The 27373-nt window shown below is 31.2% G+C and overlaps 1 protein-coding gene across 1 annotated transcript in view; it reads right to left on the reverse strand.

Annotated features, from left to right (window-relative positions):
- Positions 1–14316, reverse strand: part of LOC107455511 (fatty-acid amide hydrolase 2) — a 68546-nt gene extending 54230 nt beyond the window's left edge. The window contains exon 1 of the mRNA XM_087164046.1: positions 13997–14316. Coding sequence (XP_087020172.1) covers positions 13997–13998 — 2 coding nt within the window. The 5' untranslated portion in view covers positions 13999–14316. The remainder of the gene's footprint in view (positions 1–13996) is intronic.
- Between the last annotated feature and the right edge of the window lie 13057 nt (positions 14317–27373).

Below are 27373 nucleotides of genomic sequence, written 5' to 3' on the forward strand. Positions count from 1 at the left end.
ACTGGTAAGCTTAAAACATATGTTTCTTATCAAGTTTAAGATGTAGAAGTCGGTCTCTCACAAAGAGCCATAAAAGGTCAAGATGAACCAGATAAGGCCAGATAAAAGATTATGTTCTGAAGTTAATGGGCAATAATTCATCAATGAAGATAGTCCCAGAAAGTTCCCACCGTCAGAGTGGCGAGATACTTTTAGTGAATCAAAACCTCTAAATTTTATAAATTGAATGACGTTTCATTCAGATAAGAAGATACTTGCAACCACGCCCTCTCAGAATCTCACTTTAAAAGCTCAGGACAGGCAAAATTGCGTGTCTTTTTCATATTTTCAATGGCTAGATAAAGCTGGGCCAAAACCAAACAATCCCTGCAAAGGGGGAAACCTGATGTAAATATCCAACGCATAATGTTTGCAATACTCTATCTAACAAAATAAAATGCCTTTTTAACAGAAGCAGCCTAAGTCTCTTCAATTATCTATCCTTTAAAGACGTAACATGACAAGCCGGCAGTCGCAAGTAATTTGTTTGGGAATAATGGCTCCAGATATAAACAGCAAAGAACATATCCATCGTTTTACTTCAACGAAAAGATTAGAGGAATATATATTACCTTCCGAAAAAGAAGATGAAAAGAAACAACAAATATGTCAACAAGTTCCGATGCATGGGGTGAAAAAGCTGAATTCCGTATAGTTCCCACCACAAAAGAAGTAAATAGAAAAATATGCAAGTGGATCGTCAAATCAACAATAAAAGAAACTTTATCATCAGCTGAAGTCAAGATACAACCATAGAAAAAGATTATGTCCCAAAAAATATTCATTATAAAGTTCACCACCGCATCTGGATCAGTCAAAGAATCATCAAAAGCCATGTGGAGAATTTCAACTCCGAAGAATCCCCAACCCCCCAAGAGAAGAAATGATATTACATCGTTTTACAGTTCAAAGTGAATCGGCGTTCTTCCTCTAGGTGACGACATCTAAAAGAACACTTGCATCGAAATCATGGAAAACATCTGGGCGGAGGATCTGGACTTACAAATGCTCAGAATCAAATATAAACATTATCTTCAAAACTCTAGAAGTAGTAAAAGTACTCCGCGTGTCTTCACGTAAAATGTTTAAGTCAAACCTTTTAATTTATAAGTATAAATTTGCAATGACAACTAAACACGCCATTCTTCTAAATGGGTAAGTTATTTTTATGAAAAATATTAAGTTTCTTAAAATAAGTTTTATTTAGTTTTAAAAGTACATTTGTTTCTTATTATTTATTTTAATATTATGTATAAGTCTTTCTTGAAATTATGCTCTTCATTAAAGTCAATTTTAAAAGAAAAAATTTTTTTTTGATAAATTGTAAGAAATGAAAATTCTAAAACATAATGATCTAAAATGGTTCAAATTATTGAGGTATATTATGTTAATATTCTCTTATTGCTTGCATTATTTATTTTGTCATTATCATTACTTGTATTATTGTCTACAAAATTTTTGAAAAAGTTTACATATGAAAATAAGAAAGAAAAAATAATTAATGAGTGTAATATCAATGATAATCATGATAATATTAAAAGCAATTGTGGAATATATAGGGAGCCGAATTCGGTTAATTCTAAAAGTATACAAACTTCTAATAATTTTAACAATACTGAAATTTGTGCCAATGTAGAAAAAAATAATTCAAAGGTAACGCAAAATGTAAATATTGAATTTAGGATAGATTTTTCAGATTTTGAAACAGTTGTTCCACCTTTTAAAGGCAAAAAACACGAAAACGTAAATTGGTGGTTCGAAGTATTTGAAGATCAGGCTAAATTTTTTAATTTATCTCCTTTACATAAATTTGTATATGCAAAAAGGTGTTTACGCGAAAATGCGTTGATACTTCTTCGTAGCCATCCTAATATTAATTCGTTTGCTCAATTGAAAGAATTATTAATCGGTGAATTTCTGGTTACATATAACTCAGCCGAAATTCATGAAATTTTGAGAAATAGGAAAAAGCATACGCACGAATCAGTGCAAGAATATTTTTTAAAATTAAAAGAAATTGCAATTCAGAATAATGTTGATGAACAAACCTTAATGAAATATTGCATTAATGGCATGCCCGATACAGTAGAAAATAAAACTATATTATATGGAGCAACAAATTTGAATGATTTCAAAAATAAACTAAGGATATATGACCAAATGTGCATAGATAGAGGAAAAAATAAAATACATAATAATTACGTACGTTACAATACTCCTAAATTACAAAAGCAAAAGGAGGTTAAACTGCATTTAAGTGATTATAAAAATGATGAAAATCAGGCGATACATGAGATGCGAGATTTGCTGCCCAGACCGTGTAAATTTTGCGAAAAAATAGGCATACGAAAAGCATATCACTGGGGGCAATCCTGTTCAAATAATCCGGCTATAACTAAAAATAAAGCCAGAACATCAAAGACCAATAAGTATCAATTACTTGTGTCAGGATACATAGAAAGTGAAAAATCCGTACAAAAGGATAAAAAAGAGAAAAAAGATAACTCGAATTGCATGCAAAAATTAATGTTAAACTTGGATACGGGATCAACGATAAATTTGATACCCGAGCATATTGTATTGAAATTGAATGTTCCTGTTAGAAGTTGTAAAGGGATAAATGTTATCCAAACAAAAGGAAAATTAACACTTGCAAAAAAGTGTACTCTTAATTTAAAAATTGGTAATATGGTTAGGTCGACTGAGTTTCTAGTACTAAACAACGATCTAAACTATGCCATATTAGGGGTACAATCTTTATGTGAGTTTCACATCGTTATAAACTGTGTAAAGCAAATTGTTACCCAGAGAAACAGAAAACTGATCACTTTCTCACCTCTGGAAAATCGCGACTTGACTTTACAAATAATAACTGAAAATCCAATGCAAATAAATGTTAGTAACAGTAAACAAAAAGAGGATGAAACTGAGAAAGGGGACATTAAACAATCAATTTCAAAAATAAATATGACAAATAACGTAAACGAACAAAATCGTTTTACGGAAAGGATAAAAGAAAAAGTTAAAAAAGATCTAAAGAATTCGAATGTTTCTGAGAAAAATTCTGGTAATGGAAACGAAAATTATCAGACCGTCATCCACGAAACAACTGAATCGATAGAAAGTGTGAAAAATTCTGATTTACTCAGAATTCTAAGGGAATATGAGGACATATTTGCTAAAAATAAATATGATGTAGGCAAAGTTAGAATAGAACCACAACGGGTGAGGTTGACTTCGGATTTACCGATCTCTTTAAGGCCATATAAAACATCTCCGAAACAACAGGAAGAAATCGATAACCAAATTCAGGAGTTATTAAAACATAATATAATAAAAGAAAGTTCTTCTCCATATTCTGCGCCAGTAACATTAGTATTTAAAAAGGAGGAAAATAAAAAAACGCGTTTATGTGTAGATTTTAGAAAATTGAATCAGGTGACGAAGTCGGACGCTGAACCGTTACCTCTCATGGAATCTCTAATTGATAAATTAGCTCAAAGTTCTTATTATTCTTCTATAGACCTCATTAGTGGTTATTGGCATTTACAAATCCACTCAGAAGACACAGAAAAATTAGCATTTGCAACACACAATGGGTTATATGAATGGTTACGTTTACCTTTTGGTTGGAAAAATGCACCAAGCATTTTTCAAAGAACTATTCGTAGAATCCTTACTAAACATAAAATTAAATTCGCTGCAAATTATTTTGACGATATAATTATTTTTTCAAATAGCTATTCTGAACATTTAGATCATATTAAACAAATTTTTGATATATGTAGACAAGAAAATATTAAATTAAAATTTTCTAAATGTTCTTTCCTAAAACAAAAAATTGACTTTTTGGGGTATGAGACAACAAACGGCACTGTTACACCAAATAATAGTAATATTGAAGCTATTAAAAAATTAAAACCTCCTACAAATGTAAAATCCTTGCAAAGATTTCTAGGATCCATTAATGTTTATAACAAATTTATAGATAAATATGCATCTATTAGAGCTCCACTAAATAATTTGTTAAAAAAGGATAATAAATGGATATGGACAGATGATTGTCAGAAATCTTTTGAAGCTCTTAAATCAGCTTTAACTAGCAAACCAATATTAAAAATATTTAATCCTTCTCATGATTGTCATATTTTTGTTGATGCCAGTACCAATGGTATTGGAGCTGTACTTAAACAATGTGATGAATCTGGTGTTCTGCATCCCGTAGCGTTCCACTCCCGCTTATTAAAAGATTATGAAAAGAACTATTTTATCACTGAGCTGGAATGTTTCGCTATTGTGGACACTTTAAATAAATTTCATCACTACCTTTTTGGAAAGAAATTTACAATACATACGGACCACGCAGCCCTTCTTTGGCTTAATGTTAAAAATCTTAAAGGGAGATTATTTCGCTGGTCCTTACACCTTAGTATGTATGATTACGTTGTAAAATATACAAAAGGTAGTACAAATTTTGAAGCAGATATGCTTTCGAGAGAAATACCAGATTCAAATGTAAATGTAAACAATCAGGGAAGTCAAGTATCACATCTTTTGCAATTAAATGAAATAATAGAGGCTCAAAAAAGTGACAATTTAACTGGAAAATTTGTAGAAATTAATGATGTATTATGCCTTCGTAAAAAAGGATTTACTAAAATTGTAGTACCTTTTTCATTACGGTTAAAATTACTCAAAATTGCTCATGAAAAATTTGGACATCCGGGTATTCAAAAAACGATTAATTTATTAACTCCGGTATATTATTGGCAAAACATTACTTCTGATATCACAAAATTTATTAAGCATTGTCACACATGTCAATTAAATAAGAAGCACCGGCAAAAAAGATTTGGGCTTTTACAATCAATGCCTCCTGTTGATAAACCATTTGATTTACTTGCAATTGATAGTGTTGGTGGTCTTAACCATTATAATTCAACAAAAAAATATTTGACCTTAATTATTGATCATATGACAAGATATATATGGGCATTCGCTTCAAAATCTATTACAACAGAAACTTATACCACTTTTCTCCATCAAATCTTTGAAAATCAAATACCTACAAAACTATTAAGTGATAGAAATGCAGCTTTTACATCTTCGCATTTCAAAAAATTTCTTAAGCATCATAAAGTTAAACAACTTTTAACTACAGCCCATAGGCCTGAAACTAATGGCAAAGTAGAGAGATTAGGACAAACAATCATCACGCGTTTAAAATGCAAAATTAATGAAAATTCTTCCAGGATACCGTGGCCTAAATTATTAAAAGAAGTGGTTCAGGAATATAACTTAACTCCTCACTCAGTTACGGAATTCCCGCCGGCATATTTATTAAATGGCATAGTTCCATATGAAAATCCTTTAAAAGAGGATATTTATCCTCCACTTGAAGAAGCTAGGAAAATAGCTATCGGAAACACAAAAAGATACCACGAGAAAAATAAAGTTTATTACGATTCTAGATTTGTAGATATAAACTTTTCACCAGGTGTCACAGTCATGTATGAAGAGTTTAAATATCCTAACACTAGAAAACTCTCTCCAACTTTTAGTGGTCCTTATATCATCATTCAAAAGATGTCTGATGTAAATTATGAAATAAACAAAAAGAATAGTCATACTAAAGAAAAAACAGAAATCGTACATGTTTCTAAACTAAGAAAATATTACGAACCAGAGAAATTAAAGCTTAATCATGAATAAAATTTATTAAATAGAAAATGTAAATGTGAAATGAAAATGTGAAAAACAAATATATTATTTGTTTTGCAGTAAACAAATTTAAAGACATGAAATTGTTATAGACATGGTTCATTTGAACATGATACCCCTTTTTCACGGAAGATCTGACCCCTCAAAAATTTTGTGTTTACCCGAATCCAAAATAAATATGGGATGTAATTTCTCATATGATCTAAACAAAAACAAATAATATTTTTCATTGTTGTATTTTGAGATAGGATCTTCCGTATCAATATTGCTGAGATACAATATTGTTCTCCTTCTTTTGGGGACTACAGCTTTGTATCCAGTAACAAGCCCTTAACGATACTAGAATATTAAATTCTAGAGAAACGACACATTTGTGTCCTTTACTTATTTCCTTCATTCACTTTAGAAATATATGTGAATAATGAAATTCTGTGTATGTGATTCTACGTTTATTATTTCTAATTTCTTTTCGTTATATTAACTTAAAAAACAAAAAGAATCTTCACTTACAGCATTTTGTGGTGTTATTAAACAGAATTTTTCAAAGAAAAAAAAATATTTAATAAGATTAGAGACTCTAAATCTTTTTGTTTATGTTTTTGCTATATGTTTATATGTGTAGAAATTTTGATACTTTACCTATAGAAAATAATTTGATGTAAACATTACATAATGTTATACTTAATAGGTATGCATGTTGTCTTGAACACAACTTTTACTTTACATTTGTAATTTTTTTTTGCTTGAAGCTTTTTATTTGATCATTTTGTGTGTGTTTTGTTATAATGTTCTTGAAAATTCTGATGGAAGGGGTTGCAAGTAATTAATCATAATTTTCCCCAAAGCTCTAAAATTAATAGTAAATGAAATTTTTTTGGAGAGGGGGGATGTAATATAGAATTTCTCATACGAGTCATTCTATATTAACTGGTAAGCTTAAAACATATGTTTCTTATCAAGTTTAAGATGTAGAAGTCGGTCTCTCACAAAGAGTCATAAAAGGTCAAGATGAACCAGATAAGGCCAGATAAAAGATTATGTTCTGAAGTTAATGGGCAATAATTCATCAATGAAGATAGTCCCAGAAAGTTCCCACCGTCAGAGTGGCGAGATACTTTTAGCGAATCAAAACCTCTAAATTTTATAAATTGAATGACGTTTCATTCAAATAAGAAGATACTTGCAACCACGCCCTCTCAGAATCTCACTTTAAAAGCTCAGGACAGGCAAAATTGCGTGTCTTTTTCATATTTTCAATGGCTAGATAAAGCTGGGCCAAAACCAAACAATCCCTGCAAAGGGGGAAACCTGATGTAAATATCCAACGCATAATGTTTGCAATACTCTATCTAACAAAATAAAATGCCTTTTTAACAGAAGCAGCCTAAGTCTCTTCAATTATCTAGCCTTTAAAGACGTAACATGACATATATATATATATATATATATATATATATATATATATATATATATATATATATATATATATATATATATATATATATATATATATATATATATATATATATATATATATATATATATATATATATATATATATATATATATATATACACCAACCATGTTAGAATTATCTGAACCTCACAAAATGGCAATCAAGGATTCAAAATTGAACTTTTAACTCCGTGATTCGAATTGTTTTAAAATTAAAATTAAATTAGTAAAATATATAGTTTACCAGTAAATTATTTATCTCTCTTTTAATCGTATATTATTTTATTTTGTTTCACTGTTTCTTTTCTTCCTTCTTTTTGTTTTGTTTATTGGGCAATTAAAACCAAGAAATTTCTTCATTGGTCAGTGATAGAAACGTTTATTTCCTCTGCGGGGGGGGGGTTATAAAGAATGATTTAGTAGTAGTTTTCACCAAGAAAATGTTAAAACTTGGTCGAAATAGAAAGAAACAATGGCTCCAACACAAAAAACAGACACAAAAAAATAATCTATTTTTTTTAATTTTAAATTTGACACAAATATTGAGTGAAAAATTGTAATATCTTAGAAGGGACTGTGTCATTTCATTAAGTGTAATTATTTATAAATGTAAGTTTCTCCACTTCTCTGCTACTGTTAAGTGAGGAGTGTTAGAAAAAAAGCAACAATACATTTCAGTTTGTGACATTGGGTCACTCACTATTTTAAGATCTCAAATTCACATGGTCTACTGGAGTTAATTCGGTTATTTTTGCATTTTCCTTAATGGTAGTTGACTGGAATGTTGCTCCTTTGTTGTTTCTTACCCGTAACATGTCTGAAATACTAAAAACTTTAACTTTTACTTATACCTTTTGCTGCTTATTTAACCGTAACTTCTAACTTTTACGTAACTGTAACTTGTTGGTAGCATTCTGCTACCAACAGGTGCAGCCGGCGCTTAGCGCCGGGCATTTGATTTTTGCATTTTTTTTTTTATTGTTACATCTCGCTTAAACGGAGCCCCCTCCTTTTTCCACCTTCCCCCTCAGGCGGCTGGGTAATGGTGAAAGTCTTAATGTCTTCACATGATCAGCAGTTAAAACTTATCGGCCGTCTCATCGAATAATTGCAATATCCTGTACATTGCTCTAGCGTTCCTGTGACAGAATATGGAACATACTATCTGCCTGTTTTCCTGATTTGCGGAATTGCGTCACCGGGGTTTGACGAGATCTCTAAAAGAATATGAATAACGCTCCAGATCACCACGGAGTTTACTTTACCATTCTGTTTCCTCTTTGTGCCCAACAAATGTCGATGAGAACTAAATAAAGATGGTTTTGTTTTTCATCTGAAAAGACTGGCATTAGTGATGTCTACTGTTTTTTTGTGTCTCATTCGTTTCAAAGGCTGGTTGAAGGTATTAGTTTCCTTTCCAAATGGTATTTTTTTTTTATGTAAATTTTATTAGTAACTGGGAGGTTGTGTAATATTACGCATGTACACCACTATACTTTTCAATGCGTAAGTTTCTTTGTTTTAATTTTTATCACCCAGCACTGAGCGACACAGTTTATGATGATAAGTTAAGGCTATAAGTTTTTAATCTGAAGTATAATTTTCTAACGAGCAGACAAGTGTATACATATGCATATAAATCTGTCGTTGGTGTTGTCGTTGGCCATTAAGGGAGATGGGTGCGACTGTTCTTGTTTTCCAGTGGCACCATCTATGGATGAGAATTAGACTTCTGCCAAGCGGGCCTATTCATACATCGATTCATTCGTCCACAAATCGCAATTCAGACCTGAACCGAAGAAAAATCAATCTCCAATTGAGTATCCCAAGAGGTATTGATTTGTTATGGGAATATGGGGGACATTGTGACCCGAAATATTTAACGTGCACCAGTCACCATTTACTACAGAGTCTTCGGCAGGCTGGATTCGAACTTCTACTTTTCCCAACGTGAGTCCAGCACCCTGCCAACCAGGCTTTCCTGGCCAGCATATAAATCTAAGCGTTCCTTAGAAACTTGTACTTTCATGTAAAAAATAAACTAAACTAAAATTATAATTCCTAGAAAAATTTGCAGTTTCTCAAACAAAAATAATTTCAGATTTAAAATCACCACACCTGAAATAGATAAAATCAAATATTTTAATACACCAACTATATGTTTCCTAATGTTATTATTTTTAGATAAACAACCTCTTTATCGATTTTAAAACTGTGCATGATAGCATTATTTAATAGAAACTTCCTGATACAATTAAAGAATTTGATATACCAGCTAAACTTGACAAAAACTTCATTCGGGAAAGGTGCAAAGCGAAAATAACGAACGACTTTCCTGAAGTTTTCCATACGGATAGAAGATTGTAACTGAGTGGTGCTCTGTTGCGTGTACTATTGAACTTGACCCTGGAAAAAGCTATCAGAGAGTCTGGTCTCACAGCTTAAAAAAACCATCAACCTAATTACTATAGAACCTTGGCATTTGCTGACAGCATCGCCTCAGTTGGTAGATCCAGAAAATTTGTCACAGCATTCAATTTTTTAGATTCTCTGACTGATAAATTAGGCCTAAAATTAAACTAAAGTTAAAACAAATTCACGAAGATTTCCCACAATATAATTAGCCCACAGCCATTTATAATGAAGAATTACAATAATGAAGAATTTCACTGTTCAAATATCCTGAAGACTTCCCACAATATACCTAGCCCACAGACATTTACAATGAAGACTTCCCATTATATACTTGAGCCCACAGCCATTTACAATACTAAAGAATTTCACTGTTCAAATAGCCCACAGCCATTTACAATGAAGAATTAGACCTCTGAAAAATCCCGGTCTAAATCAGGGCTGAAAGCCCATATATAACAAGACGAAAAAGAGTAAAAACTGGTAAAAAATAAATTTCGTTTTTTAATTTTTTTCGGGAATAATTAAAATCTATAACTACCAATTGTTTTTAACGGATACAATTTTTATATTTAATTGCTTATTCTCCGAGAAATAGATTAATTACAATGAATTGCCTGTTGCATACCCTCCAACTTATGAGGATTTTGAAAATAATTCTTTCTAGTGGTAGCGAACCAAAGTAGAAATTTTTAAAGCAAATGGATCTCTCATAAAACTTTTATCAGAACTTAAGAATCTAGCCATATGGCCTGCACTTTTATAAGTAATAGTGCACAAGTTACGCTAGAATTAATTTTTTTTAAATATTAAGACATTAATTTTGCTACCGTCTGAAAAGAAGATTTCTGAAACTACGGAAATTCCGTAGCAGTTGAAGGGTAATACCTGTCAACTTCAGGGGTGAAAGCGAGACGAAAAAGAGGAAAGGCTGGTAGTAAAACCATTTCAGTTATAATTAGTTTTCCGGAGTAGTTAACTTCTTATTTTTAAAAGTATTCAACAATATCTACTTTGTCCTTGGAATATAGGCAGTTTCATATATAGACTAAAATTATAAAAGAAATCTTGATAGTTACAGATATTTTATTTTTTTCTAGAAAAAAATGCTAAAATTGGAATGTCTTTCGTACCAGTTTTTGCACTTTTCCGTCTTGCTATATAAGGGCTTTCAGCCGTGGCCAATTTTCACTCTTTTAGCGAATGGATTTTCAGAGTGGTTGTGATGCAATTAACGAAAAACAATCTGACTCAAAAATATATTTATATTTTGATCCCGCTGAAATTCGCTTGCGCAAGGCTTATTATGCTTTTATATATTTATTGTAATTATTTACATGTAGTGGTGGTCAAACTCATTCATAATTATCATTATAATTCAAAAAGTTAATTGGAATAACCTGAGTATTGCTACCACTTTAAATATGAAAATAAAATCTTCCGGGAAATCCGGAAGAGTTGGCAGGTATGCTATTGCTAAGAATGGATTAACTCCTCCCGAAAATTATCTAATATTGAAATAGTTCTCCAACCAGTATTTACTCTTTTCCGTCTCGCTTTCAGGCCTGGCCTAAATGAGTTACTTGAACAAACCGATTGGAATAATCATTGATTGCACTGGCATACCTGCCAACTTTTACGCATTTGGCGTAAAATTTTATTCTTATATTTAAAGTGGTAGTAAATATATACTATATTTTCTTTTATAAACTTAATTTTTAAATGATTTTGATCACCCCTATTCTTAAAAAAAATTAAGCATATATATTAATATGAGTTACTATCATGGTTGTCAGCTGGTGTTTCTTCAAACACAGCGTATTTTTTTGCTTACAATTGAAATTTTAATTCCATTTTACTACCACTGGGAAAAATCGTAATGGAAGGGATTAAAAGTTGGCAGGTATGCACTGGGGAACAAATTATTTGTTGTGTTTATACAAGTACTTGATCTTACATAATTCTGGTGCGGAGATTTCAAACAGAGCTTAAAGCCTATATATATCAAGAGGGGAAAAGAGCAAAAACTGGTACTTTAAACCTTTCACTCTATCATTTTTTTTCAAACAAAATAAACAGAATTTCTGTATGTAACAAGATTTCTTTCTCAATTATGTATAAAATTGCTTCTTCCATGAGTAAGTTTAGACACCCGTGAAGCTCGGGGCTAAAACCTTTGTTTCGCTTATTTCCATTTTTAATTTTTTTTTTCATTGTGCTCTAAATTTTTCTGTACTTTAGTAAATGTTACTGTTCCCAATTTCCCCCAATACAGATGAGCTTCGGATACTTAAATAAAATTTCCCTCAGACGAATTAGTTAGAGCCCCTAGTGGGGATGATACTAGGATATCTAATTTACATAGGTATAGACATAGGAGTAAGATCAGAGAATGTGCACGAGAAAAAGAAAAGCAAAGGTGATTCTCAGATTGAGAGTATACCACCCCTAGGTGTTTAAACTATTGCTTCCCCTTAAGCTACTTAAACTGTATTGAAACTTTAATTCACATTATCAGATACTAATTAAGTTTTTCATATCTTTTATGTCTTTTTACTTGACAATCATTACAGGAACTGTGCACCACATCATGCTATATCAGGCACCACCTCCTTCATTTATATCCAGTTATCTATGCCAACAGTCCCAGTTGCCCTAGGGCAAAATTCCAGAACAAGAAGTGTGGTGCACGCTGCTGCGGGCAGAAACTTCACCAAATACTTAGATCTAGTCAAGAGCTAGTTCAGAAAGCTACATATTTTTTTTTTTCAAAATGATAATTTTAGTTTAGTTTATTTTTTATCTGAATCTTCAAGTTTAAAAAGAAATGTATATGTCACGGCGAAAGACCGAAATCGGTGTTAGTTGACTTTCACCGGTGAATGTCGACAAACACCAAATACGTCGGTGAAAGATCGAATATTTCATTACATTCTTGTACATTCGGACCCTCACCGGTGTATGTCGACAATCACATATATGCTTTGATGAATGTCCGAAATATTTATTACAATCGATTTGATATGAATTTATTCGTGGATATAATTACATTTATTCGATATTTTAACCCTACACTGATGTTTTTTTAAGGTTAAGTGCCCGGTATACTTTTGCCCAGTATACAATATACTGATGTTTTTTTAAGGTTAAGTGCCACTGCCCGATATACATTTGCCCGGTATACCCTACACTGATGTTTTATTTAAGGTTAAGTGCCACTGCCCGGTATACATTTGCCGGGTATACCCTACACTGATGTTTTTTTTTAAATTCAAGTGCCATTTCCCGGTATATATTTGCCCGATACTCCAAACATTGATGTTTCTTCTAATCTATCGTCAGTAAGTATTAAAATAAGGAATAAATATAAATATATCAAATAAATATAATAATATTAACGAATAAATTAATATCAAATAGGAAATAACAAATATTTCGGACATTCACCAAAGCGACTATGTGATTGTTGACATTCACCGGTGAGAGTCAGAAATAAGGGTATTTAGTAAATATTTCGGACATACACCAAGCGACTACGTGAATGTTGACATTCACCGGTAAATGTCTACATTCTCCAGATTTCGGTGTTTCACCGTAACATATACATGCTGAAGCACTTGTCTGCTGTATTGAAAGTTACATTTAAGATAAAAGGTATGTTACGTTAACGCATCGCATCATAAACTGAAATGTATTATCTCCTTCTTTCTACCACTCCCTACGTAGCACGTAATTGGAGACTCTTAATATTCATCGAAACACTTTAAAAAGATCCTTGAACATATTATTGATTTGCATAAAAACTTAAGCTTGTATAAAGAAACCAATTGCAGATTTTAAATCGACGCGAAAATATTAAAAATCCATTCAAAAATCACTCGACATAAAATAAAATATAATTCGTTCCTCTGTATTATAAATAAATTTGAATGTTGTTGGATTAACAGGTTTGAATTAAATAAATAGATTTGAACAACTGATTAAAAAAATAGATGGGAGGATTATATTCGTTTTGAAAGCTATATAGAAACCCTTTTAATTCTCGAATGAAATAAGCTTATTCGGATTATTAGAGGAAAGCAAAACGAATTAAGCAAACGAGGTAAGCAAAATGAATTTTAACGCATTCAAATCAAACAATCTATCTATTATTAATCTAAGCTATTGATCTATCTGTTATTAATCTAAGCTATTAATCTATCTGTTACAATCTAATTAATTGACACATATCATCAGTTTGAATCACTTTGACAACACTAAAATATTAATTATTACAAAATAAAAAATTACAAAATAAAAATTACTAAGTAAAAATTACAAAATATATAATACAATAAATAAATCCAAAATTGAAATATTTAGTACTTACATCTCAACAATGTTACTTTCTTTTCCAAAAATTTACACTTCGTTATCAAATCACGTTTATCAGTTTTGGGCTATTTTTACTTTTAGATAAATTCATATCAGGGTTTTTATATAAACACACAACAATACTATTTACAAAAATAAATTGCTATTAGCAGAACTTTCTATTTTTAAATTAAAACTTTATCAGTATCTTGAGATATTACCTGAAAATCAGTTTACAACTAATAAAAGAATTATATTTACTTTTACAATTTTTAATTACAGACAATTTAGTGACATCCGAGTCCTCAATTTTAATTTTTCGCTTTAGTTCCTCAATTTCAAAAGAAGATACGATTACACCTCATAATGCTTCATTAGCAACAATTAAACAAAGTTAATCGTTCGACTTCCAGGAAATGTACTACGAAGGAAATTTTCATACACAAAAAGAACCTAACAGACTAAGAAAAAATATTTACTTCGATTTGATTTTCAGAATATAAATTGCTAAGTATAATTTTCAATGAAACATATAAAAATAATCCACTAAAATGCATATTATAAAGCACTTTAGAATCATAAAATGCGATATTAATAACTTTCACATTTTTTTACACAGGAAGTACAAAAATACAGAGACGATCTAATTCCTTGAGATTACACATCGGTCTAAAAATATGCGAGTAAAACAGTTTTAAAAAATGCGTTTGCTAATCCGCCTACATGCCTCATTCTCAGAGGGTGGGGCAACTATAAAATCGTAAATAATAATCTCCAATTTTTAATGCAGTTTTGGATTTGGAAAATTAAAGTATTCCATAGCTGCCAGCTTTTCCGGTTTTCCCAGAAGATTTTAGTTTCATAATTAACGTGCTAGCGAAATTCATGCTATTTCACTAAACTTTTTGAATTATAATGATTATTATAAATGAGTTTGACCACCACTACATATAAATAATTACAACAAATATATAAAAGCATATCAGACCTTACGATAGCGAGGTTCAACCAGATTAAAATATAAACATATTTTTGAGGAAGATAGTTTATCGATAATTGTTTTACTACCACTTCGAAATTCCATTCTCGAAAAGAGTGAATGTTGGCAGGTATGGTCCGATTTTGGAGAATTCGAGAAATAAAAATCAGATGAAAGAAACAATAAGGGATGTGTTTGGTCAACGCTTCCTGTAACAGAAAGTCTCCACACGGTATTTTATTGGTAGTCCAATCAGACCACTCTGAAGGTAAACCAGTTCACGAAAGAGCCATTTAATAGAAAATCTAAAAGAAAGTAATAAGAAATATATGTCTAAAATTTTATTTAATTTATGAATATTATTGATTTGTCTTATTTATTTGTCAACCACTACAGATTCAATTTTCTCAAATATATACGATAAATTTCTCTCAATTACTTTTAAAATAGAATTTGGGCTCATGCGCGCAACTGGTTCATTTTTTAAATAGTCTGCTCAGACTACTTATAAGAAACCGTTCTGATGCAAGAGGGGATGATTTGGTGGGCTTTTTGAGACCCAGGAAAGCGAAATAACTAATAGCTAAACCATTTCCTTACTGGAAGAATAAACATAGTTAACACTAGGTTTACGGGACCCGTTTGCATTTTTATTTGTAATGACTTTTATCCATTGATCGAGGTAAATATACAGGGTGTTTATAAATTCCCGGACCCATTTTGATGTTTAATAACTCATAAAATAATGAAGATATAAACAAACTTATGACATTTATTGATGGAATAACTCATATACTTTCCTTTTCAGGTTTGAATATCTTTACTTTTGTAAATATCGTCGGCGTGTGTGGTTAATTTCAGATAATTTCATTTTCCAGTCTAAATATCTGTACTTTTCTAAATATCGTCCGCTTATAAATTGCATTTTTCTCTCTTTTGTTTTTGGCAACTATTGCAATGTTATGTTTACTTTTGATGTGTTTGTTCTATGTAATACTTTTCTATGCGATATTTTATTTGAGCGGATATTAAGGAGAATGCATACACCACAAGAGAAAGCACAGATTTTAAGGTGGTTCATAGAAACGAAATCGATTGTGCAAGCACAGAGAAATTGCAGAAGAATTTACCAAAAAGATCCTCCATCCAAAAGCAGCATCTAGCTGTGGGAAAAGAATTTTCTAGAAACTGGAAGTATCGCAGATAAACGTTCCGGACGTCCCTGCACAAGTGATTTTGACGCTGAGCGTGTCAGACAGACATTTTTAGACAATCCTAGAAGATCTGTGAGATCAGCAGCAAGATAATTTGATATGCCAATTTCGACGGTGTACAAGGTTATTAAGAAACAATTAAGACTGCATGCATACAAAGCTCAAATTGTTCAAGGTTTGGAACCGGACGATAGGCCTAGGACAGTGGTCGGCAAAGTGCGGCTCCAGAGCCGCATGTGGCTCTTTGGCTCCTTAAGTGCGACTCAGACACAAATATCCACGGAAGGCGCAATAATATTTTCATTTAAAAAAAAAACTTGGCAAGAACTTGAACTTTGTCTTATTTTAATAAATTAAAATTCTTCTATAAATGGAGAACATGTATAATTTTTTGTTTAAGTTAAAAGATAGATAGGTAATTAAAGTTTTATATATTGTTGTAAAAATACGTAACGAACATCGAATTTAATTTTATTAGTTTTCGTAAACGTAAACACAAAACCATGTATAAGCTACCGGCTGAAATTGTTCGTATGTTTTCGGAGTTCGTATGTTGTAAAGATATAACAATTAAATTAAAGATAGAACAATTAAAGTGTGTTCGAATACAACCACCCAGCGTATCGAGGATCTGAAATTGGTTTCGGCTTTATCAATGGCAGTTGACGAGTCTTGTGACATTAATGATACAGCGTAAGTTTCACTTTTTGTAAGATTTATGTCTCATTCATACCCTAAAGAAGAATTTTTAGGATCATTGCCACTCAAAGGTCAGGCACGTGGAGAAGCTTTAATTATTGAATTGAAGCACTTTAATTATTGAAAGAAAATATTAATAACGAGATAATTGTTTACCACTGTTTGTGCGCAAACATTTCCAGATAAAATTTGTTAAGTTATGGAATTAGCATACCTGCCACCTTTTAATCCTTTCCATTATCATTTTTCACAGTGGTATTAAAATGGAATTAAAACTTCAATTTTTAGCAAACAAATACGTTGCATTTGAAAAAACTTAAGTTGACAACCATGATAGTAACGCATATTAATATATATGCTTAATTTTTGTAAGAATAGCGGTGAACAAAATCATTTAAAAATTAAGTTTATAAAAGAAAAAAATAGTATATATTTACTACCACTTTAAATATAAAAATAAAATCTTCCGGAAAATCCGGAAGAGTTGGCAGGTATGAATTAGTGATTACCATTATCAACTCCATTTTAGCTTAAGCTCTTAATCATCGCCAATTCAAAGAATTTTTATTTTAAATGGAGAGTGAGTACGCTGATCTTCTGCTTCATAAAAAGGTACGTTAGTTATCAAGAGGGAACGTTTTAAAACATTTCGCGTCTCTTTTTCCGTAAATTAAAGCATTTCTCCTTGAGAAGGGCGTTCACTATCCAGAACTAACAGACAATCAGTGGATCCAAAACTTTTATTTCATGGTAGACGTTACGTCTCATCTAAATCAGCTTAATCGTAAACTACAAGGAAAAGGAAACTTAATTTTTTCGATGTTAGAGGAAGTAATAGCATTCGAAAACAAATTGTCAATTTTGTCTCAGGATTGCTGAAGCATATCCAAGAAAATAATTCCTCTATTGATATTGATTGATCATTTTAAGACAATAATTTTAAATATGAGGGAAGCATTTCTCAGCAGGTTTCAGGAATTTAAAAACAGCAGAGCAACTTTAGCATTTGTCAAAAATCCTCTTAATGCTACGATAACTGAGTTGAAATTTTCTCCTTTTGAAATTGACATTGGTAGCTTTGAAATATACAATTGCTGGATTTAAAAAACAAGGAGATATGGCGCTCTAAATTCTAACGTCTTTGTGTTGAATTGGAAATATTGGAGAAGAAAAAATTTGATCTTAGTTCAGAACACAAGTGGTATGCTTTGAATGACCCGGAGAAGGAAGAAATTATCATTTTCAACGCTTGGAATAGTATTCCTGATTCTTACAATCAGCTGAAAAAGCTCGCGTTTGCTGTTCTTTCCCTTTTCAGTTCTAAATATACATCGAACAATCTTTTTCAAGCATGAACATTATCAAGCGTAAACTGAGAAGTCTTCTTATTTATGAAAACTTGGAATCATGCCTAAAATTAAAAACAGTAACATACAAACCTGACTTACTCAAACTTTCCAAGGAGATGCAAGCACATTGTTCGCATTAGTAAATATTTATTAAGCATGAAATTTAGTTTAATTTAGTGTACTACTTATTTAGTGTAATAAAAGTTTACTAAACAAGCTGATTTGGCTCCCAATTTTTTTTTTTTTTTTGAAATTGTTGTCATGTTCATATTTGGCTCTTTGACTAATAAGTTTGCCGACCACTGGCCTAGGAGGATGGCGTTTGCAACAGATATGGTAGGAAGGATAGAAGATGCTGCTGAATTTCTGAAGCGCATAATGTTCTCCGATGAAGCATCCTTTCATGCTTCTGGCAATGCTAATCGCCATAATGTGCGCATATGGGGATCTGAAAGCCCCCATGAATACCGTGAGACACAAAGGGATTCCCCAAAGGTTAATGTATGGTGTGGACTAATGCACGACCGAGTCACTAGGGCCTTTCTTTTTTACAGAAAAGACGGTCTCATCAGTCGTATACATAGGCATGTTTGAAAACTTCGTATTTCCACAACTAGAAGAGCTTCAGCCACATGTCTTTTTGCAACAAGATGGTGCACCACCTCATTGGCGTATCATCGTTCGTAGTTCTTTGAATGACTATTTTCCAGGAAGATGGATTGGGTGAGGAGGTCCAATTCCTTGGCCACCCAGATCACCTGACATAACGCCGCTGGACTTTTTTCTATGGGGACTTTCATAAAGGACAATGTTTACAGGAGGATCGTGTCGAACATTGATGATCTAAAAGCCAGAATTACAACCACAATAGCCTCTGTGGATGCCGACATGCTTGCCGCTACCTGGCGTGAAATTGACTATCGACTTGATATTCTCCGTGTGACGAAGGGGGCAGACGTGGAAGTTCATTGACAAGGGCCATGAAACTTTTTGAGTCTATCTAACCATTTATGTTATTAATTTTAACCTATCTTATGAGTTATAACCTATATTATGAGTTTAACCTTATGAGTTATTAAACATCAAAATGGGTCCGGGACTTTATAAACACCCTGCATATTGAAATCTATTTACTTCAAAAGCGTTGAAATATTGAGATTCTCTTTGTGGTATACAGGCCTGAAAGCGAGACGGAAAAGATAAAATACTGGTAAGAGAACTATTTCAATATTAGATAATATTCGGGAGGAGTTAATCTATTCTGAACAATAAACAATTCACTGTAATTAATTTTTTCTCGGCAAAGAAGCAATTCAATATAAAAATTGTATCCGTTAAAAAGAATTGGTAGTTATGGATTTTAATTATTCCTGAAAATAAGCTAAAAAATGAAATTTATTTGTTACCAGTGTTTACACTTTTCCGTCTTGATATATATGGGCTTTCAGCCCTGTTGGTATACTTATCTCTACGGATATGCGTCAATTTGACGCGATCGTAATTAAAACAAAATATCAATAATAAATAGGAATGTACCGACAATACTTCGATCCGTTATCCAAAATCGTTAACTCAAATGAAACAAGCGATACAACTGTTGCCGATAAGCAATAATAGAAAGAACAAACGCGGAATGTCAATTGATGTCAGAGTGTCAGATTTTGAAAGTTTCAGTTGCTTAGTTCAAGTATTGAAAAATAAAATACTAAAATATTTCATAAATATATATATCTTATATTTTTGTTTTCTTATAGTATATAATTACATTGCTTTCTAAGTGCAGAGATGCCAACTGCACCGGACACGAAAAAATAACTTTATAAAAACGGTGAATACCTACTAAATAAATTTTGCAAATATAAAGTGGTGTTATATAAGCCTACAAATTATTTAGAAATAGTGGTGGATAAAAATCTACTAAATTGAATTTATTCACCCAAGAAACACAGTTGATATACTACCACTTTAAAATATATATTTGCTGTCCGGAGCAAATTAGCATCTCTGTAGGTGCTGTTATATGTATTCGTTCATGCATCAAATTGACACGTGTACGTAGAGATAGGTATATACGAAACGTCCGTAAACCTAGTGTTAAATACGAAAACCAGGTCTGAGTGTATCCCGGAAAAAAGAGAAAAATAAGCTGGTAACAAACGCAAGGAACAAATGTTTGTGATTACCAAACCTTATTAATGGTTAATTTCCAAAATAAGAAACAGTCTGGTATATACGTTATAACTGTTGAATTAGCTTGGTAGCCAGAGTTCCTACTTTTTCCAGAAAACATGTGCAAGATATGAAACTGTTTTGTTACCAGCTTTATTTATTCTCTGAGACACAGAAACCCTTGGCCAAGATCTCAATTACTGTCCCACACAGAAAATAGTCATATAGCAGAGATGCCAACTTGCTCCCGGCAGCAAATATATATTTTAAAGTGGTAGTTTATCAATTGTGATTCTTGATTTAATAAATTCAATTTAGTAGATTTTTATCCACCACTATTTCTTAATAATTCGCAGGCTTATATTATTCACCACTTTATAAACTTATGTCATGCCATACCTTTTAAAAAGCAAGCAAAAATAGTCAAATATTTTCAAAATTTACTTTGAAGTTATTTACCGTTTTTTTATTTGTTTTTTCGTGACCGGAGCAGTTGGCATCTCTGATATAGTATATGCCATAATTGTTAATAAGTCCTGGCAGTTAACTCTTCTCTTGAACAAGCTAGACATGAAATAGTTTTACCTAACTCTCCTATACTATCAGAGCTGACCTATCAAGCAATATTGGAGTTAATGTTATGTTAGTATTAGTTATGTTATTACAGAGATGCCAACTGCTGTGGACACACTAAAATAATTTATAAAACGGTAAATAACTATAAAGTAAATTTTGCAAGTAGTTGACAATATTTGCTTACTTTTAAAAATGTAAAGCATGTCATAAATACTATTAAGTGGTGAATTATATAAGCCTACGCATTGCTTAAAAATAGTGGTGGATTAAAATCTACTAAATCAAACTTATTAAACCAAGAATTATAATTAATAAACTACCACTTGAAAATATTTATTCGCTGTGTTTATTTTAGCTCTTTGCTCCAACAATAGACGATAAGTCAGCCTGTCTAATTCAGGGGCTCTAGTTTTACCGAACAGCTACTTATCCGGAAAAGATGATTAAACGGTAATAAAAACATTACATTTCTACCTTTCTTTCGGGGAAAGTAAATTCTCCGTGACTATCATTATTTAATAAACGGTAAAATATTTATATTTCATGTGTAAGCTTTAGAAATGCTAACAAGTAGTAGGATAAGTGACAGCCTTGGCTTTTCTACCTGATTTTTTACTTTTTTTACTTACGTGTTATTACCAAGTATTACTGTCACAGACATACGCCTATACTTTTCTCGCAAAGAATTTTTTTTTTTTTTTTTTTAGGAAGACTTTTTGAAATAATTATTTTAGCCTTATTCTCTAATAAAGTAAGTAATTTTTACGATCATTTCTTTTAGCTTATTAAAAGTATATTAGTTTGAGAATTCCTAATCAGTATCATATTAATTTGTTACAAATGTAGATGGGGGGAAATTGTGCTTGATACAAAAAAAAATTCTCATTCGAAAAAAGATAGGGGTTAATTATATTCTGTTACCAAGTTGCCTGATAGTTATTTAATACAAAATAAAATAAATTCTTGGAGTGATAAAGGTTTGAAACATATTTAATGATACAAAATACTCTTCTCCCGAGCTACCCTTAAGACTGGGATTACTCCCAAGGCCCTAGTTTGGTGTTGAGAATCGAATTTGTTGCCATAAAATACATTTTTTTAACTATCAATCATGCCTATTTTTATTATTTCGAACTGACTTTCACTTCTTAAAGTTAAATATGTTCATTTTTAATAATTTGTTCCTCATTTTAATTTTGAGATTGCAGCGCCATCTGTAATTCAGAATTTTAAAAATCTGTTACTTAAATTAACATACTTTTTCTACCATATTCAAATCTCTTTGGTTTTTTTAAGGGTTTAAAGTTTAATCTCATCATATTCTTGGGGATAAGGTGGATGTCGAGTTTTGTATCATTGAATGCATTTATAAAAATATTTCAGATGTTTTTCTTTTTATTTCTTTAGATTATTTAACTTTTTCGAGACGGTCCAGTCATAAATGCATCTGTACAGAATCAAGATGGTAAAAAATAAAAAGTGGTAGCTTAAATGTCTGCATGGCTGATTTAACAGACATATTTTTGTTAACGCTTTAATTTCAGCAGTCTAAGTTGTTTTAAATTAAATAAATCAGACTATTACTGCCCTGGCAACTAATAATCTGCTACAGAAATAGTTTGCCATGGTTGTCCCCACTTTGCGAATGCATATATGACTTGAAGAGGTTTACAGTTGCCATTTTTGCGTGATATTTGATATAGCTGTCAAAAAGTACGGAATATCTATAGTATTTCATTTTAATATTTCAAATGGTAATAATTCATAAAAAATTTCTTTTTAATTTTCGGATTGATAAATTTTATTTAATATGATTTTAATTACCACTAAATGCAAATAAATCAATCTTATATCTAAGAGCAAATTAACCCTTTGACGGCCAGGGAAATGAGCAGATTTCGTTTCATTAATTCGCGCAGTATTACGAGCAAACAGTAGTAGAAAGTGGCAGCTGTTTTACCCCGCCGTTCTTCCGAAAATGTCACCCTTCTCTGGCGAGGCCAACTGCTCCGCTTTCTGGAATTGGTATAATAAAGTGGTAGCATATTATGTAGTACAATTCGATGGAGAAGGACAGTTACGCCTACTTTTTAATAGAATAGCCAGTAAATAATTGCTTAAACGGTGCATTTTATATCACACTTATAATTTTTAATATTTAGTGGTGAAAGGATTACTTAAGAGAAAAAATACTAAACTGAAAGTAACTTGAATTTCGCTACCTCTAAAAAATACTATTTTACAAAGCGGTGCCTTCGATAGCGCGTCTCACGCGTTTTAAAAATTTCATAAAGCATTTGTAGTACATGAATAACGGTTTTTACGTACTTTAAAATAATAAATGATAATTATTAATAGTAAATTATAAATTATTATAATCAATTATATAAATAATAATTAATTATAAATGCTAGACAAATATTAGATTGAAGGGACTAAATAACTACATATAATGTAAAACTTTATGAAGCATTTAAATACAGTAATTACCTAAATACTCTGAAAAAAGTCTACATCAGACTCAAAACTTGATAAGCTTTCTGTATCACAATCATAATCAACATCATAATTATCTAACTTTCGCTTTTCTCCCATTTTATTATACAAACACCCTAAAAAACACACCAAAATCCGCATAAAAAGAACAAGGTAAAAAAATTAATTCCCCCTTCATTATGAAAAGAAATTCATGGAACACGCACTGTCTTCTGTAGTCTGTAAAACTAACTACGTTTCGAGAGTAGAATTCGTTTTTAACATAGTTAATGCAGAATAATAATGGCGAACGAGCTCAGCTCCTCAGCGCGCATTGAAAAACGCGAGTAGTGCTCGTTACTAACCATTGCGGTTGAAATCTTGCTCCCGAGCGGAACTCGTTTGCGCGCATTATGAAGCACGATTCGATTGCGAGCTGAACTCGTTCATTATCGTCAAAGGGTTAACGATTCGAAAATGAGTGTTAAGCCATAATGCATACCTGCCAACATTCACTCTTTTCGAGAATAGATTTTCCAAGTGGTAGTAAAACAATTACCGAAAAACTTTCTTCCTCAAAAATATATTTATATTTTAAACAGGTTGAAATTCGCTAACGTAAAGACTAATATGCTTTTATATATTTGTTGCAATTATTTACATGTAGCCAAAGTCATTTATAATTATTATTATAATTCAAAAATTTTAGCGGAATAACGTGAATTTCGCTACCACTTTAAATATGGAAATAATATCTTCCGCGAAAACCGGAAGAGTTGGCAGCTATGCATAGTGGTTTTTAAAGTTAACTCTACCTACTTTTATATTTCAACTAGTTATTCACTACCACTTGGGAAATTCTGACTTGGAAATAATTTTGCAGATCTGAGCCTGAGCAATCTCGTAATTTTTGAATGTCCTGTTTAATTTAATTTAAAGTAGTTAATTGTAAATAACCAGACATGATTTTATAGAGATGTTGTTTATCTTTATTCTAATACCCACTGCGTGACCCACGGGACTTATAATTCTTTCTGGTATGGTTTTCTAAAGTTATGAATAAAACTAATATATTATTCGGCTATGCGTATTTCTATGCTTTTTAGCTATGCGCATTGCTATGCTTTTTAGCCATGCATAATTATCATTCTCAGGGTGCACAATCTGTTTCAGAGATGACCCACAAAAAATGCGATCTTTGCTGATTAATAATACATATTTTTACTTAATGAATATTTTACATAATGAATATTTACATTTACACATATGAATACGTTTACATCAATTGATAATATTTAAATTATTTCTTCAAGAAATAAGAACAATATCAGAAAACGTAATCTTAAATACTAAAAGACAGCGTGTTAAAAGTTCGAAGATTACACGATTAAAAATTCAAAGGCAATGCACTAAAAAGTATATATGATGTTTTCAAAATATATTTATAATATTGTTGACTGAAGTTTTGGCATTTTTCTTTATTAAATTTAAAGCAGATTTTAAATTCTCTGTGAGGATAAGCTAATTTTAATAGTTTTTACTGTATATAAATGACTAACATCTTTAATTTTTAAATAAATCCTTAACCCTTTACACTCCAATGTCGCGTCTGAGGCGTAATCAACAGCTACCACTCTAAAATTAAAAATGTTTATATCTTAATAATTAGTAACCTCTTGTTTAAGAATTTTTAAAATTATGCAAAAATAAAAAAATTTTTTTTATGTACTATCATACCTGCCAACTCTTCCGGAAGATTTTATTTTCATATTTAAAGTGGTAGTAAATATATACTATTTTTTTCTTTTATAAACTTAATTTTTAAATGATTTTGATCACCACTATTCTTTCAAAAATTAATCACATATATTAATATTCGGTATTATCATGGTTGTCAACTTAAGTTTTTTCAAATGCAACGTATTTGTTTGCTTAAAATTGAAGTTTTAATTCCATTTTAATACCACTTGGAAAAATGATAATGGAAGGGATTAAAAGTTGGCAGATATGTACTTTAAAAGAACAAGAATAGTTCAAAAAGTTTTGTAAGCTACCCGGAGTGCGAAGGGATACACTACAATTACTTTGATCATGCTTACGCTTAAGAAATATTTTTTAAATAAAACATGTTAAAAAATTATTTTTAAAGTATCAAAATGAAAAATGTTTTAAATATTTTGGCAACTTAAATTAGTACACATACATTTTGGAATTTTAATCAGAACAATCTTTCAAATTTTATTGAAATTTGTTTGAAACCTGCTATATAATAGCCGTGTAGTTTTAATACAATTCATTTTTTGATTTTTTACTAAGTCAGGGATGGCACGGGCAACTAAAATTGTAATTAATGGTAGAAACTCAATTCATCTGTATATATTCAATTATGCAATTTTAACTACTAACATGAATTATATTTCTATTTATTCATATTTATAAAAAAAACTTTTTACATATATTTTCATTTACTGTAATAGTATTCTTATGTATTTATTCGATTTATTTCATGTTTCTATAAACTACCGCCTTATATGTAGATTTCTATTAATATATTGATTTCATTATTCAACTATTCTGAACTAGGTGCTTGCCATTGTTTTTCCTTACAGTTTTCCTTCCATTTCATCTCTAACTAAATCCACATTAGTTTTTATAATTCATGACTCATAATTCCGATGAATAAGTTGATACCGCCTTCCGCGTCTGGTACTTATTTCCTGGATTCTTCGTAACTCATAACTATCACCCTATTTCAATCGGAAACTGAAAGGATTATGCTTGAAATATTTAATGATTTTAGTCACTTTATTATAAATTTTTGTTATCTATTTATCTCCACTTTTGATTGGCATGTCTGAAAAATCCACACATTGGTCCACGACTGAGATTCTATATATATCAAGATTGAAAAGAACAATAACTGGAAAAATAGACATTTAATTCCAACTTTCTTTCAAAAAAATAAATTATTTATAACTACCGAGAATATTTAAGAATTATAAAATATATATAATACTTCTTTGATTGAGCGAACTAGAATTCAACATAAAATTATTAATATGCTTTACATTGTAGCACATATCTTTACGTCAACGCTTCCTATAACTGAAAGCCTCCACACGGTTTTTTATAGGTAGTCCGATCAGACCACTACTAAGGATAACAACTTTCCGAACGAGTCATTTAATACAAAATCTAGTTACAATAAGAAAGTGGTAGCAAATATATGACTGAATTTTTTTTTTTATTTATGAATATTATTGGTTTGCCTTATTCACTTATTTACCACTACAGATTCAATTCTCAAATAATATATAAAATAAATTTCTATCAATTACTTTTATAAAAGGTTTTGGGTTCATGCGCACAACTGGTTCACTTTTTAAATAGTCTGCGCGGACTACTTATAAAAGACCGTGTGGAGGCTTTTCGATGTAGGAGGTGATGACACAGTGCAGATGACTCGGTTGATGCAATGCCTCCTAGAAAAGAGAAGACCTCATCACAGGATACCATAAACAGGAAATTTGATTCTTTAGTAGTTCAAACGCAATAACATTTTATCGTATTTTCCACAACTGCGCAACTTAGTAGCTTAAACGTAGTGACATCTTTCTTATTTTTCATCCACTGCGCAGTTTATGTTCGTTACGTCGGACTACTAAATTGATCCGTGCTGAGGCCTTCTTTCTTCTAGGAGGTGTTGGTTGGTGGTGCTTCGTGCCAAATACCGTGCTAACAAAAATATCCATGATCCAGCGAAAAGTAGTAAATAATGATTAATATTTTAATGTTTAAAAAAGAAAAGTCCCCACGAAAATCAATTATAAATTAAATGGGTTGACTTCCAGATTATTCCTTTATCCGCCTTGATTCCAGATCTGTGTTCAACAACAGAAGGCTACATTTTCCGCAAATTTTATAATCTAATA

Source organism: Parasteatoda tepidariorum, chromosome 5 (genome assembly GCF_982258835.1).
Source record: "Parasteatoda tepidariorum strain Cologne lab strain chromosome 5, Ptep-v5.0, whole genome shotgun sequence".
In the NCBI taxonomy this organism is placed as follows: Eukaryota; Metazoa; Arthropoda; class Arachnida; order Araneae; family Theridiidae; genus Parasteatoda; species Parasteatoda tepidariorum.